General features: G+C 37.5%; 6 protein-coding genes across 6 annotated transcripts; 4 read left to right on the top strand and 2 right to left on the bottom strand. All coding sequences in view use genetic code 12, as the record gives it.

Annotated features, from left to right (window-relative positions):
* Positions 1–69: 69 nt before the first annotated feature.
* Positions 70–2,156, bottom strand: APG7 (Apg7p; the record flags this gene model as incomplete). The annotated part of the gene is made up of 1 exon (XM_007373643.1): positions 70–2,156. One exon carries the CDS (start codon positions 2,089–2,091, stop codon positions 130–132), a length of 1,962 nt encoding a protein of 653 aa, XP_007373705.1.
* An 88-nt stretch (positions 2,157–2,244) lies between these two features.
* Positions 2,245–3,869, bottom strand: NMD3 (ribosome-binding protein; the record flags this gene model as incomplete). The annotated part of the gene is made up of 1 exon (XM_007373642.1): positions 2,245–3,869. The coding sequence occupies one exon, from the start codon at positions 3,839–3,841 to the stop codon at positions 2,291–2,293; it is 1,551 nt and encodes a 516-aa protein (XP_007373704.1).
* Positions 3,870–4,093: 224 nt separating this feature from the next.
* GCN5 (histone acetyltransferase) lies at positions 4,094–5,542 on the top strand (the record flags this gene model as incomplete). The annotated part of the gene is made up of 1 exon (XM_007373641.1): positions 4,094–5,542. One exon carries the CDS (start codon positions 4,094–4,096, stop codon positions 5,540–5,542), a length of 1,449 nt encoding a protein of 482 aa, XP_007373703.1.
* Positions 5,543–5,760: 218 nt separating this feature from the next.
* Positions 5,761–6,648, top strand: SOL3 (6-phosphogluconolactonase; the record flags this gene model as incomplete). Its single annotated transcript, XM_007373640.1, has 1 exon — positions 5,761–6,648. One exon carries the CDS (start codon positions 5,779–5,781, stop codon positions 6,562–6,564), a length of 786 nt encoding a protein of 261 aa, XP_007373702.1.
* A 233-nt stretch (positions 6,649–6,881) lies between these two features.
* Positions 6,882–7,613, top strand: SPAPADRAFT_134037 (2',3'-cyclic-nucleotide 3'-phosphodiesterase; the record flags this gene model as incomplete). The annotated part of the gene is made up of 1 exon (XM_007373639.1): positions 6,882–7,613. One exon carries the CDS (start codon positions 6,882–6,884, stop codon positions 7,611–7,613), a length of 732 nt encoding a protein of 243 aa, XP_007373701.1.
* A 151-nt stretch (positions 7,614–7,764) lies between these two features.
* Positions 7,765–11,238, top strand: SPAPADRAFT_134155 (RNA helicase; the record flags this gene model as incomplete). The annotated part of the gene is made up of 2 exons (XM_007373638.1): positions 7,765–8,856; positions 9,034–11,238. The coding sequence occupies 2 exons, from the start codon at positions 7,765–7,767 to the stop codon at positions 11,236–11,238; spliced, it is 3,297 nt and encodes a 1,098-aa protein (XP_007373700.1).
* Between the last annotated feature and the right edge of the window lie 464 nt (positions 11,239–11,702).

Raw genomic sequence — 11,702 nt, 5'->3', positions numbered from 1 at the left:
ATTGGAGTATAATCAGTAACCTTTGTTTACGTTTTCCTTATACAATTTAGAAAAAAAAAAATAAAATTAAAAATTAAAAAAAAAAAAGAATCTGTTACGCGCCCAAACAATCAAACTACATAAAATAGCTCAAGACAACCATTCACTATCTTCATCATCCGCATCAACATCAACAGCTTCATAATCTTCTGTATCAAGTTCAAGTTCTCTTAATAAACTCTGTGTAGCCAATTCTGCTTCTTTTTGTACTTGTTTTAACCCACAGATGTCTTCCAAGTAGGAACTGTCATTAAGACATTGCTTGATAAACTCCCATCCACTAGTATTAAACTCATTAATCACCGGTTCAGAGCATCCAGAACAATATTTATAATTGGGTGCATGCAAATTCAGTTGTTGATTAAAATTATGTAAAAAGCCTCTGATTTGATGTGGTACACTGCCAAACTTGTTATTATCGACGATTACATGTTTTGCTAGTTGTTTGTCAGGATGTTGAAGTATAGCCACCAACATTTCCACAGCTAATGCTGATGCAATTAGCGCTGCCCCTGGTCTAGTTACAGTACACATTTGGTCCAAGGTACGGTCAGTTAAACTATCATTAGGTGCAACCACGTCATTGCAATAGTAACAACCCAATCTCTGATCTTGTGGCTGCAATAAACTTCCATGTCTCATGACTAAATAGCTATCAAACCCAAGAGCTGCATTAATGACAATTTTATTCTTGGCGACTCCCAATACTGTAGGTAGCCATCTTGCTTCTCGTGAATCCATAAGTAGGAATATAACATCGTGATCTTCGTACAACTGGCATAATGTTTCGAAATTAGCACGTTGTTTAGGTTCATCCGTGATTGGATGGCCAATCATTGGAACTTCTAAATTGAACCCTTTTGAATCAACTCCGGGGAAAATCTCTTGTAACAGCTTAGCAGCACGCTGTGCCTTCCATTGTCCCTGACCACTATCGGAAAAGCAATCCTTGAATTGAAATAACAGTTGTCTGACTGGGTTAGAGTATGAGATTCTGCCATTGTCGACAAATGTGACATGTTTCACTCCCCATCCTAATAACCCTCTAGCGACATATGTTCCCAAAGTGCCAGCACCAAGAAGTAACACTTTCTGAGATTTTATTATATCAAGATCAATATCAGGAGCTATTCTCCACTTCATAAGCTTCAAGTTTAATTCTACTGCTTGTGCGGCAAGTTGGTTGGGGTCAATCAAAGAACCTAAATCGGCTAATTTTGGACCTAATTTCCCCTGGCTGGTACGCTCCCAGCCAGTTATAGTCTTTGGAACCTTGTCGTATTTTTCAAGTTGAAGCTTATAGCTAAATGTTGAACCATCCACGCGGTATATCATTAATTCAATAGTCTTGAATCCTTTGAGTGCAATATAATATAAATAGTTCTTGAGTTGCGATCCTGGTTTCTTATCTTTACTCAAACATGTATCTACAAACACAAACTTGCCTGGTTGGTCTGTTTCGGGTGCATCCACCAACTGTCCATCTACAAGCTGGAAGAATTGGCCATTTTCTCCTAGTTGGTTGATTTTTTCTTCAATCATCTTGACCAAACTTAAATCATCCGATTGTTGCTTTTCTTCGATAATTGACCATTTGGAGGTGAAACTAGGATACGCCACCCAATAATAAAACTTGTATTTTTTTAAATCGGAGAAACTCAAAATGTAAAACTGGTTAAACACTTGATAATCAAATGTAGTCACCGTTTTCATAGACTCATATATTTGCCCTCCCCATTCCGTCAACTGTTGTAACTTGTCAATCTGTTTAAACTCCTCGATTGTATTCACATTGTATATCTCACCTTTGATAAACACTTTTGACAGGTCTTCCACTTGTTCAGGCTCAAAACTATCCTGATCAAGGTTAAGAGTAGGCATGTCATTGAACCGATTGAGTAGTTTGGGGTGCTGTATAAACCCCGTAATTACATGTTTGGAAGAATCTAATTTAAACTTGTCTAGTTTTAGTTGGGAAAGTTTAATGAAAAATGATGATTCTATAAATGATTGGATGGGTGTGAACTTAACTATCTTATTGTCTGTGCTCATTGATTACAGTTTATGGTGAATGTGTATGTGTGTGTATGTTACAGGTTATGTGTGTTATCTGGTATGTTCTTTACAGTAACTGCAAGTGATTACAAAGAAGGAAAAAAAAAGAGTGGGGGGAGTTGCACACTAATTAGTAACGTGGGGGGAGGGGGGGGGACGGCGACTGCTAAAATTAAAATATTAACTACTCAACTACTTACTCTTCCATTGGAGTATCTTCCAATGTCATATCATCTAACTCGTCTAACAACTCGTCAATACCAATTTCAGGAGCATCTTCATCTTCTTCATCTTCATCATCACCATGACTTTTAACAGGAGCATTTTCACCAGCTTTATATAAGTTAATGGTTTGTCTCAATTCTTCATCTTCTTCTAATTCTTGCAAGAAAAGTTCGTAGTCTCTTTCAGCACGTTCTTGTTCTTGTTTAGCTTGTCTGGAATCATCGTTGGCCACGATATCTTGATGTTCTCTGGCCATTCTCTTCAACTTCCACTTTCTGTACTTGTTCTTCTTATTCTTTCTAGCGTAATGTTTCTTAACAATAACAACTTCGGGAATATTGTCACTGTCTAATGTGTCCCATAAATCAGAGTTGAAATTAGTGTTGGTCAAATAGTACCCCATACATGAATCACCCGGGTGTAAAATACCACCCAAATGAGTTCTAACATAGAAACTTTGATCATTAACTCCCATATCAGCAGCACGACTCACTTCGATATCAGCCAACACATGCTTTCCTCTGATATCTCCAGTTGGTTCAACATCGAGAACAATGAATTCAACTAATTGAGTAGCATCCAACAATGAAGGAAATGGGGATCTGTAGTATATCAGTGGGGATAAGTCAGCAATCTGTAAAGTATTTGGATCTATGAATTGAATGGAGTTGGTAACTTTAGAACACAACACAAGACGGGAAATGTTACCTAATGAGTGGGCTAATTTCTTTGGCAAAACCACTAAATCATCACGACAAATAGGAGCAATTTCCACTGAGAAGGAAAACTTATATTGCGAAGAACCGGAGTGGATATCAGTACTGACTAATTCCTCGGACTTCTTGGCCTTGACTGGCGCCACTGCTGATAAGAAATCTAACATCTTAGCCGCATGGTTCTTTTGGGAATAAAAGAAATCCAACCCGTCCTTACTTTCTTGAATGGAAATAGTATCAACATGAGCATTATGCTTTAAAATCAATTGTTCTAAATACAAGAAAGTTCTCTTGTGTGGCACCTTTTGTCTGATTTGCACAGCAGCTCTCCAAGTGTTGGTAGTATACGACTTGGCACAATCAGGACATTGCATAGCAATAACGACATATTCAACTTCAAAAGTTTGTTGGACAATAGTGTTGGCCATAGCTTCACCTTGCACTGTCAACTTGACTCTGATACGACGAGAGTGAGGTTCGGTCCATATGAAGGAAGCGTCAACCAATCTGACTTTATTCAACCCCTTTAATCTTCTCAAACATAATGCTAACAACTCACGAGATTCCAACTCAGCCCTAATCCATTGGCCTGGTGGTTGCAAGAATCTTTCACAATTTCTACAAAATGACACATTTGCCTCCCTGGGAATCCCTTCGGTAATATCAACGGTTAACTTAATACAATCGTAACACATAACTAACCCTTGGGAACCATCCATAGGCACACCACAGTTACAACATAACACTGTAGCGACTGGACCAGCCCCATGATTATGATTAGGGTCCATATGAGTATAATTTGACATGTTTATGGAGTAGTAGTAGTAAGTAAATAATCAATATTACAAATCAGTATAATTTATTTGCAAAAAAAAAAAAATTCATATCTTCTCATCGGATCGGAAATAAACTCCTATCACGTGATTGTTTTATTTCCGAGGGCGTTGATTCTGAACGAAAAATTGACGCCCTTGGGTAAACACTATGTTGCAAACAACAAGTTTATAGACAGTAATCACCTTTCAATCAATCAACGGTCGAACTGGATATCATTAGCCATGGTGGATAAGAAAAGAACATTATCTCCTGAAGAGGAAGAAGACGACGATGACATTCCTTTACACAAGAAAGTCAAGCTTGAGATCGAGCCCGACAACTCGTCCGATCAAGAAGGCAATACCAATGGTTCTGACAAGAATAAAGATGAAGAGAATGGAAATAGTAACATTAGAGGAGATAGACATGTGAAGCGTGAAAATGAGGAAGACGACGAGGATGAGGACGAAGACGAGAAAGAGGAAAAGGTCAAAGACGAAGACGCAGAAGATGGAGAAGAAGGTGATGAAGAAGAGGAGGAGGAAGATGATGACGACGATGATGATGAAGCTGAAGAAGAACGCAAAAGAATAACCACATTCAACTTTGACGGAGATGTATACACATTCAAAGAAAGACCGTCTGTAATTGAGGAAAAAGAGGGCAAGATAGAATTCCGAGTAGTAAACAACGACAATACTCGAGAAAGTATGATTGTATTAACTGGTTTAAAAAACATCTTTCAGAAACAATTACCTAAAATGCCTCGAGAATATATTTCCAGGTTGGTATACGACAGATCACATTTATCCATGGCCGTGGTTAGAAAACCGTTAACTGTGGTGGGTGGTATTACTTACAGACCTTTTAATAATCGAGGATTTGCGGAAATTGTCTTTTGTGCTATATCTTCCACCGAACAAGTTCGTGGTTATGGTGCTCATTTGATGAATCATTTAAAAGATTATGTCCGAGCAACTTCTCCTATAATGTATTTCTTAACCTATGCTGATAATTATGCTATTGGATATTTCAAAAAACAAGGTTTCACCAAGGAGGTATCGTTAGATAAATCAATATGGATGGGGTATATCAAAGATTATGAAGGAGGTACATTAATGCAGTGTTCAATGTTGCCACCAATAATGCGATATTTGGATCTGGGAAAGATTCTATTATTGCAAAAAGCCGCTATTGAAAAGAAAATCAAACTGAGATCAAAATCACATATAGTTCGAGCAGGATTACAAGTATTTAAAACCAACAAGAATGTAACATTAGACCCGAAGGATATTCCTGGCTTAATAGAAAGCGGGTGGCTGGAAGAAATGGATAAATTAGCCCAAAAACCAAAACGCGGGCCTCATTACAATTTCATGGTTACTTTGTTTTCAGAAATGCAAAACCATCCCTCAGCATGGCCATTTGCCGTGCCGGTTAATCGAGAAGAAGTTCAAGATTATTACGAAGTTATTAAAGAACCAATGGATTTGTCTACTATGGAGCTGAAACTTGAAAATGACAAGTATGAATCATTCGATCAGTTCTTGTATGATGCCAGATTAATTTTCAATAATTGTCGTGCTTATAATAGTGATACTACGACATATTATAAGAATGCCACCAAGTTGGAAAAGTTTTTTAATAATAAGATCAAGGAGAGTGCAGAGTATTCTCATTATTTAGAATGATTATTGTATAGTGTAATATTAGGAGAGAGGGGGTAGTATCTACAGTGTAGAAACTATTTCAAGTATAATGTAGATAGATGTTTGCTGTATGTTAGATTGCTACAGATCTTAGTGCACCCGCAGTGAAAAATTATTACGCAAAAATTACTAAGAAGGTAATACCGGCAACTATAAAAAAATTGAGATTTGAGGTATTCCCACCACAAGTTGTTACTTCTGAAATCACCTACGCAACCATGCCTGCTAAAGTATACGCCTACGCTGAATCAATTGATGTTGCCAACGCCGTTGGGAAATATATCATCCAACATCAAGATGCCGCAATCTCTGCCAAGAATACCTTCAAAATTGCATTATCTGGAGGATCTTTAGGGAAAGTATTGAAGAAAGCTTTGATTGACAACAAGGACGTTGCCTCAAGTGTCAAATGGGATCAATGGGAAGTATTTTTCAGTGACGAAAGATTAGTGCCGTTAGACCATCCAGACTCCAACTTTGGATTGTTTAATGAATTAGTGTTGAAAAACTTGCCTGCTGACGCTGGTAATCCAAAATTAAATGTTATTGACGAATCCTTGTTGACCGGTAAAGACGGTCAATTAGAAGGTGCTGACGAAAGCAAAGATCTTGAAATTACTAAGGACTACGCTAGTAAGTTACCAGCTGATGGTAAACTTGATGTTATCTTGTTAGGTTGTGGACCTGATGGCCACACTTGTTCTTTGTTTCCAGGCCATAAATTATTACAGGAAAGATCAAAATTAATTGCCTACATCAGTGACTCTCCAAAGCCACCGCCAAGAAGAATTACATTTACATTCCCAGTCTTGGAAGCAGCCACTTCAATTGCCTTTGTTGCTGAAGGTGCTGGTAAGGCAGTCACTTTAAAGGAAATCTTTGGTGACAAATCAAGCCAATTACCTTCTAAGCTTGTTAATGAAATTTCTACTGGGGTTGAAGTTAATTGGTTTGTTGACGATTCCGCAGTTAAAGGTGTAGATGTTCTTACTGCCAAGTATTAGTATTTGTAATTATAGAAATAGAAATAAAAACAATTTAATTTCCACCAGCGTAGTAGCTTTTAACTGCTTTCGCTATTGTTCAATGCTGGTCAAAGATCATTCATTAATTTGCTCACTGACAAACAAAAAAAAATCGTAGATCTTTAGGGGAAACTTTATTTTTCTTTCACCGCCACTTCCTTACAACTGATAAGAATGGGTATGTTACTACAATTGCATTCGCCATGGGATCAATTATTAACTCAGAAAACATAGGAGTTGCTCTATGGCTCTGTCCCAGATCTAATAGTCAGATCTCTGACAAATTAAAGACCCTTATGGGATCTTTGAATACGTTGTTCCCAGGACAGCCTCCTAGATTTGAACCACACATTACCATAACTACAAATATAATGATAGACTTAGATGATCCCAATAAAACACGAGACGATGTCGACCGAATATTATCTGCTAGCGCTGTGGCATTAAGTTCGTTACCTAAAAACCATGATAAATTAGTCAGATTAGGGCGGGTCAATAGTCAACGGAAATTCTTTAAAAAGCTTTATTTCCAAGTCGACAGTGATCCTAATTTAGTGTCGTTTGCCAGAATAATACGGGAATTGTTTGTGATTTTACCTCACGATATAGAAGAGGAAAACATCAAGCAAAATCCTCAGTTGTATACCAAGGATTCCAATGGGAATACAGTAAAGAGGAAACTTTCTAAAAAAAGAACTAAACTGCAATCTCCACCTGCACAAGAAGCTAAACAGTTTGATACATCAGGATTACAGTATCTTGCGGCTCAGAAAGCAGCCGATTGGTCACTTAACGAGTTTGACCCACACTTATCATTAGTCTATAGTAATATTCATCCCATTGACAATGCATTATGGAGAACCATCAAGACGAGAATCTCAGATTATTTAGACATTGACAATGTTGATAGTGATAGTTTTAATAGTGGTGTTTCTGGATTAGGTTGGGACGGCGGAGTGTTGAAGTTGGTGTTGTGCGAAGGAGATGTCAATGATTGGATTGTCTTGGGTAGTGTAGATGTTCATTAATGTATTACTATTACTTTCATTTTGTATTAGTTTGAAGTATTTGTAGTTGTTAGGTGAAAGGTTTGTCTCTCTCTCTCTCTCTCCCAGCACATCTGAAAAAAATTATAACGGTTTAAAAATTTCTTGCAACACATAACCAGTAACCACAGTAATGTCCAAGGACACCACATTCACATGTCTAACATGTTCAGAAACTCACGGCAAGGACCTGATTCTGAAACATCTATCCACCACTAGACACAAGAATGTCAGAATAAACGAACTCGACGAGACTATAGAGTGTGAACAATGTGAAGACTCAAATATTCACCAGTTGTCCATCCTCAGGTATGGATTCACGGATATGTCCCTTTTATGTCAGCAATGTCTGGAAAAGGAAAAGACTGAAAATAATGAAACTCCAAGTGCGACATACACTCTCTCCAATGGTGCCTTTTTCCTAAAACTAGACCAATATTTGAAGTTCAGAGATTTAGAATGTAGGAACTGTCACAGTGATGAGAACTTGTTCGTGGGGAACGACAAAAACGGAACTCAATATGTCGCTTGTAAAGCCTGTATGATTAACTACGATGTAAAATTTGTAGGTGAAGATGATGATACTTTTTTATCGGTATTGCTTGGAATCAAAGAAGTACCCAAGAATTTGAAAAGATCAAACAGGGGAAGAAAGGGCAAGTTTGGTAAGGGAAAGAAAAGAGGCAAACGAGGTCGAAGAGAACGGAAACCTGATCCTGAAGCAGAAGAAAGACGTGCTCATTATATGGCAACTAAAGAATTGGCAAGTTCAATTAAATCAGGAACTACAGTCAAGGCAATTGGGTCGGCTCTTATTGGAAAGCAAGCACAAAAAGACCATGTTTCAAAATTCGGCAATTTTCTGAAAGGAAAAGGATCTCCGCAAGGAAGGAAGACTCCAAGCAGAGGTAGTCCTGCTCATAGTGGCAGACATACCCCAGTGGGAAAAAGCCCTGTCAATAGTGGCAAGCTGACTCCTGCTAGAAGTCACACTCCAGTCAGCGAGGAGAGAGCTAGAGAAGAACATAAATCTAGACCGAATGGTAAATCTGAGCAAGTAAAGAGGGCTAATGACATACCTAAACCAGGAAAGAAAACTAATGATAAGCCTAAAGAAAAGCAAGCGAATAAGGCTAAAGACAAGCAAGCTGACAAGCCTGAGCAAAGTAAGAAATCCAATGAAAAAGTTGTTAAAGACAAGAAATCTGGTGATAAACTGACTACAGTTGATCAAACTCCTGTGAGCTTAGACAGTTGGGGAAATGAAGACAAACCTCAAAATTCCGCACAAGGAAAGAAGGGCAGAGGTAATGACAAGCGTGAAAATACCAAACCAAAAAAGTCTAGTGGTAAGCTGACATCTTCTAGAAGTCAAACACCAGTTCTCAATGATGAGCAAAAGCAAGGAAAGGAACATAGTCAAACCCATGTTGTTATGGATGGGCGTGGTGATGAAGAAAACAAAAGCTTGAAATCAAAAGAACCTCCTAAAAAGTCCAAGTCAAAGAAAGGTAAAGAATCTGCTAAATCTCCAGAACCATCATCTTCACGCAAGAATAACATACCGAATGGTAATGAACTTGTTCTTCCTCCATCAATTACTAAATATAATCCTGCAAGTGAACCTAAACTCACTTATGATTCTTTGCACGAATATTATCGAGAAATGAGTTTCAACATGTTCTTGGAAGATCAACTTACCAACATTCTGAATATAATTGAGTCCGAGTATATCATGATTGAATGGTATGAAGATCCAGACAAGAGAAACACCCAATATAAACTAAGCGTTCTTCTGGACTCAGATATTGTCAATAATTTCCGTTCTGAGGTTTTCAAAAAATTAAAGAAGAACCCATTCCTGATTGGGCAATCTATATTCTTGATTTTAAACGACGAAATTCCTTGGTATGGTTGTATATCGGCCGTTGATGAGGTTTCTAGTAAGAACGTAAAGAGAGGCAGACGTACAAAGAAAGATGTTATTGAAGTGGTGGTGACCTTGTATGATTGGAATAATCAGCCATTGCCTAAAACTGTTCATGCCCAACATTTGAAAGTCATGCCTGCTTCTGTACCAGTTAGTCGTGTTTTGAATGCTATGGATAGTCTTTCCAATAACAATTTCATCAAGATGCTTTTAGGAAAAGAACCAATTAGACAAATTGTGTTTAAGAATTTCTTGAGGTATACTAGGGATACATTAAATGATTCTCAAAAGCAAGCTATTCAATCTATCTTTAACAATGCAATTACAGTATTGCAAGGTCCTCCTGGTACTGGTAAGACATCCACCATTTTTGAAATCATTTTGCAATTATTGGATTCCTTAAACACATACCCGATCCTCGTTGTTGCGCCTTCCAATATTGCCATTGACAATATTGCTGAAAAGTTGATGCCAACTCATGAAAAAGATCTTTTAAGAGTTGTGGCCTCAGAAAAAGAACGAGAATACAATAAGAGTCATCATTTATCTTCAATTTGCTTGCACCATAAGATTTACGAGGGATTATCGACAAGATCTCAGACAATAGTAGACGAAATTAAACGTGGTAAGCCAAGTGTGGGAACTACTGGATACAAGAAATTCGTACAAGAGCGATTTCAAGTCACCAAGAAGATGGTTGCTCAAGCTAAAGTTATCTTCACAACTACTGTGGTTGCCGGATCTGGACAATTGAAAAGTATTTCAAAATGCCCCGTGGTTATCATGGATGAAGCTACCCAATCTTCTGAACCAACCACTTTGATTCCGTTGTCTGTTCCTGGAGTTGATAAGTTTGTGTTTGTTGGTGATCAGAAACAATTGAATTGTTTCTCTTTAGTTCCTGGATTGTCATTATCATTATTTGAAAGGGTATTGCTTAATGGAACGTATAAGACACCTCATATGTTGGACACGCAATATCGTATGCACCCTACTATCAGTGAATTTGCCAGAAATAGATTCTATGGCGGATTATTAAAAGATGGTATAACAGCCGAAGATCGTAAAATGGAAGGAATTCCTGAGAACCCGGTTTATTTCTGGAACACGAACGGAAAAGCTCGTGAAAAGTCCGTGCATAATTGGTTACGTGAAGATCGAGGATTCACTTATACCAACCCTGGTGAAATTAACTATGTTATTCAAGTAGTGAAGAATTTGATTATTGAAAAGGGAATCAAGCGCGAAGATATCGGGATTATCACTCCTTATAGTGGTCAGCGAGATTTAATCTCGTCCATTCTAGTAAAGGATGACATTATCAATCCACAAAGTGAAGAGCTTAGAATTGAAGTTGATATCGATGATATCAAAAATGATTCTAAACCAGTGACAATTCATATCGTGTCAGGAATATTAATTGCTTCAATTGACGCTTTCCAAGGTCGTGAAAAGAATTTCATGGTTATGTCATGTGTAAGATCGAATGTTGAGGGCAAAATTGGTTTCCTTAGAGATGAAAGAAGATTGAATGTTGCTCTTACAAGAGCAAAGTATGGTATGGTTATTATTGGGGATGAAAATTGTTTAAGAAGTGGTGATAAATTGTGGAATTCATATATGGATCATTTGAAGGATAAGAATTCAATTCATCTGTCTGATACTTTTGTATATTAATATTTATAGATTTGATAATATTCATTATACTTGCAAGCACCTCTTTAGTAATCAAAAAAACAAGTAGCTTATACAAGCTACTTATTGTATAAGTTGGAAAAAAAATAACGACAACTGCAGGACTCGAACCTGCGCGGGCAAAGCCCAAAAGATTTCTAATCTTTCTCCTTAACCACTCGGACAAGTTGCCAGATTTTTTCTTGAAAACTTTTGCACTTGCAGCGGGCCTCTGATTATGCACGTGATATATCTCACATGATTAACGTATGACAAAAGCATGATTTAAATCTTGGACGAACTTGATTGAACTATATTGGTACATTTTTTAAGATAATACCGAGTATATTCTCTACCGATGGTCCTTACTTTTGATCCTATGATATGTAACTTTATTACAACTGAGTTTTTTGTAACATTTACTTGAATATATTATATTGGCAACAACTAAGGATATTCCTTTGGTA

Source organism: Spathaspora passalidarum (genome assembly GCF_000223485.1).
Source record: "Spathaspora passalidarum NRRL Y-27907 unplaced genomic scaffold SPAPAscaffold_2, whole genome shotgun sequence".
Lineage (NCBI taxonomy): Eukaryota > Fungi > Ascomycota > Pichiomycetes > Serinales > Debaryomycetaceae > Spathaspora > Spathaspora passalidarum.
The sequence above is the reverse complement of the archived record's forward strand: the minus strand, read 5'-3'. Positions and strand labels throughout refer to the sequence as shown.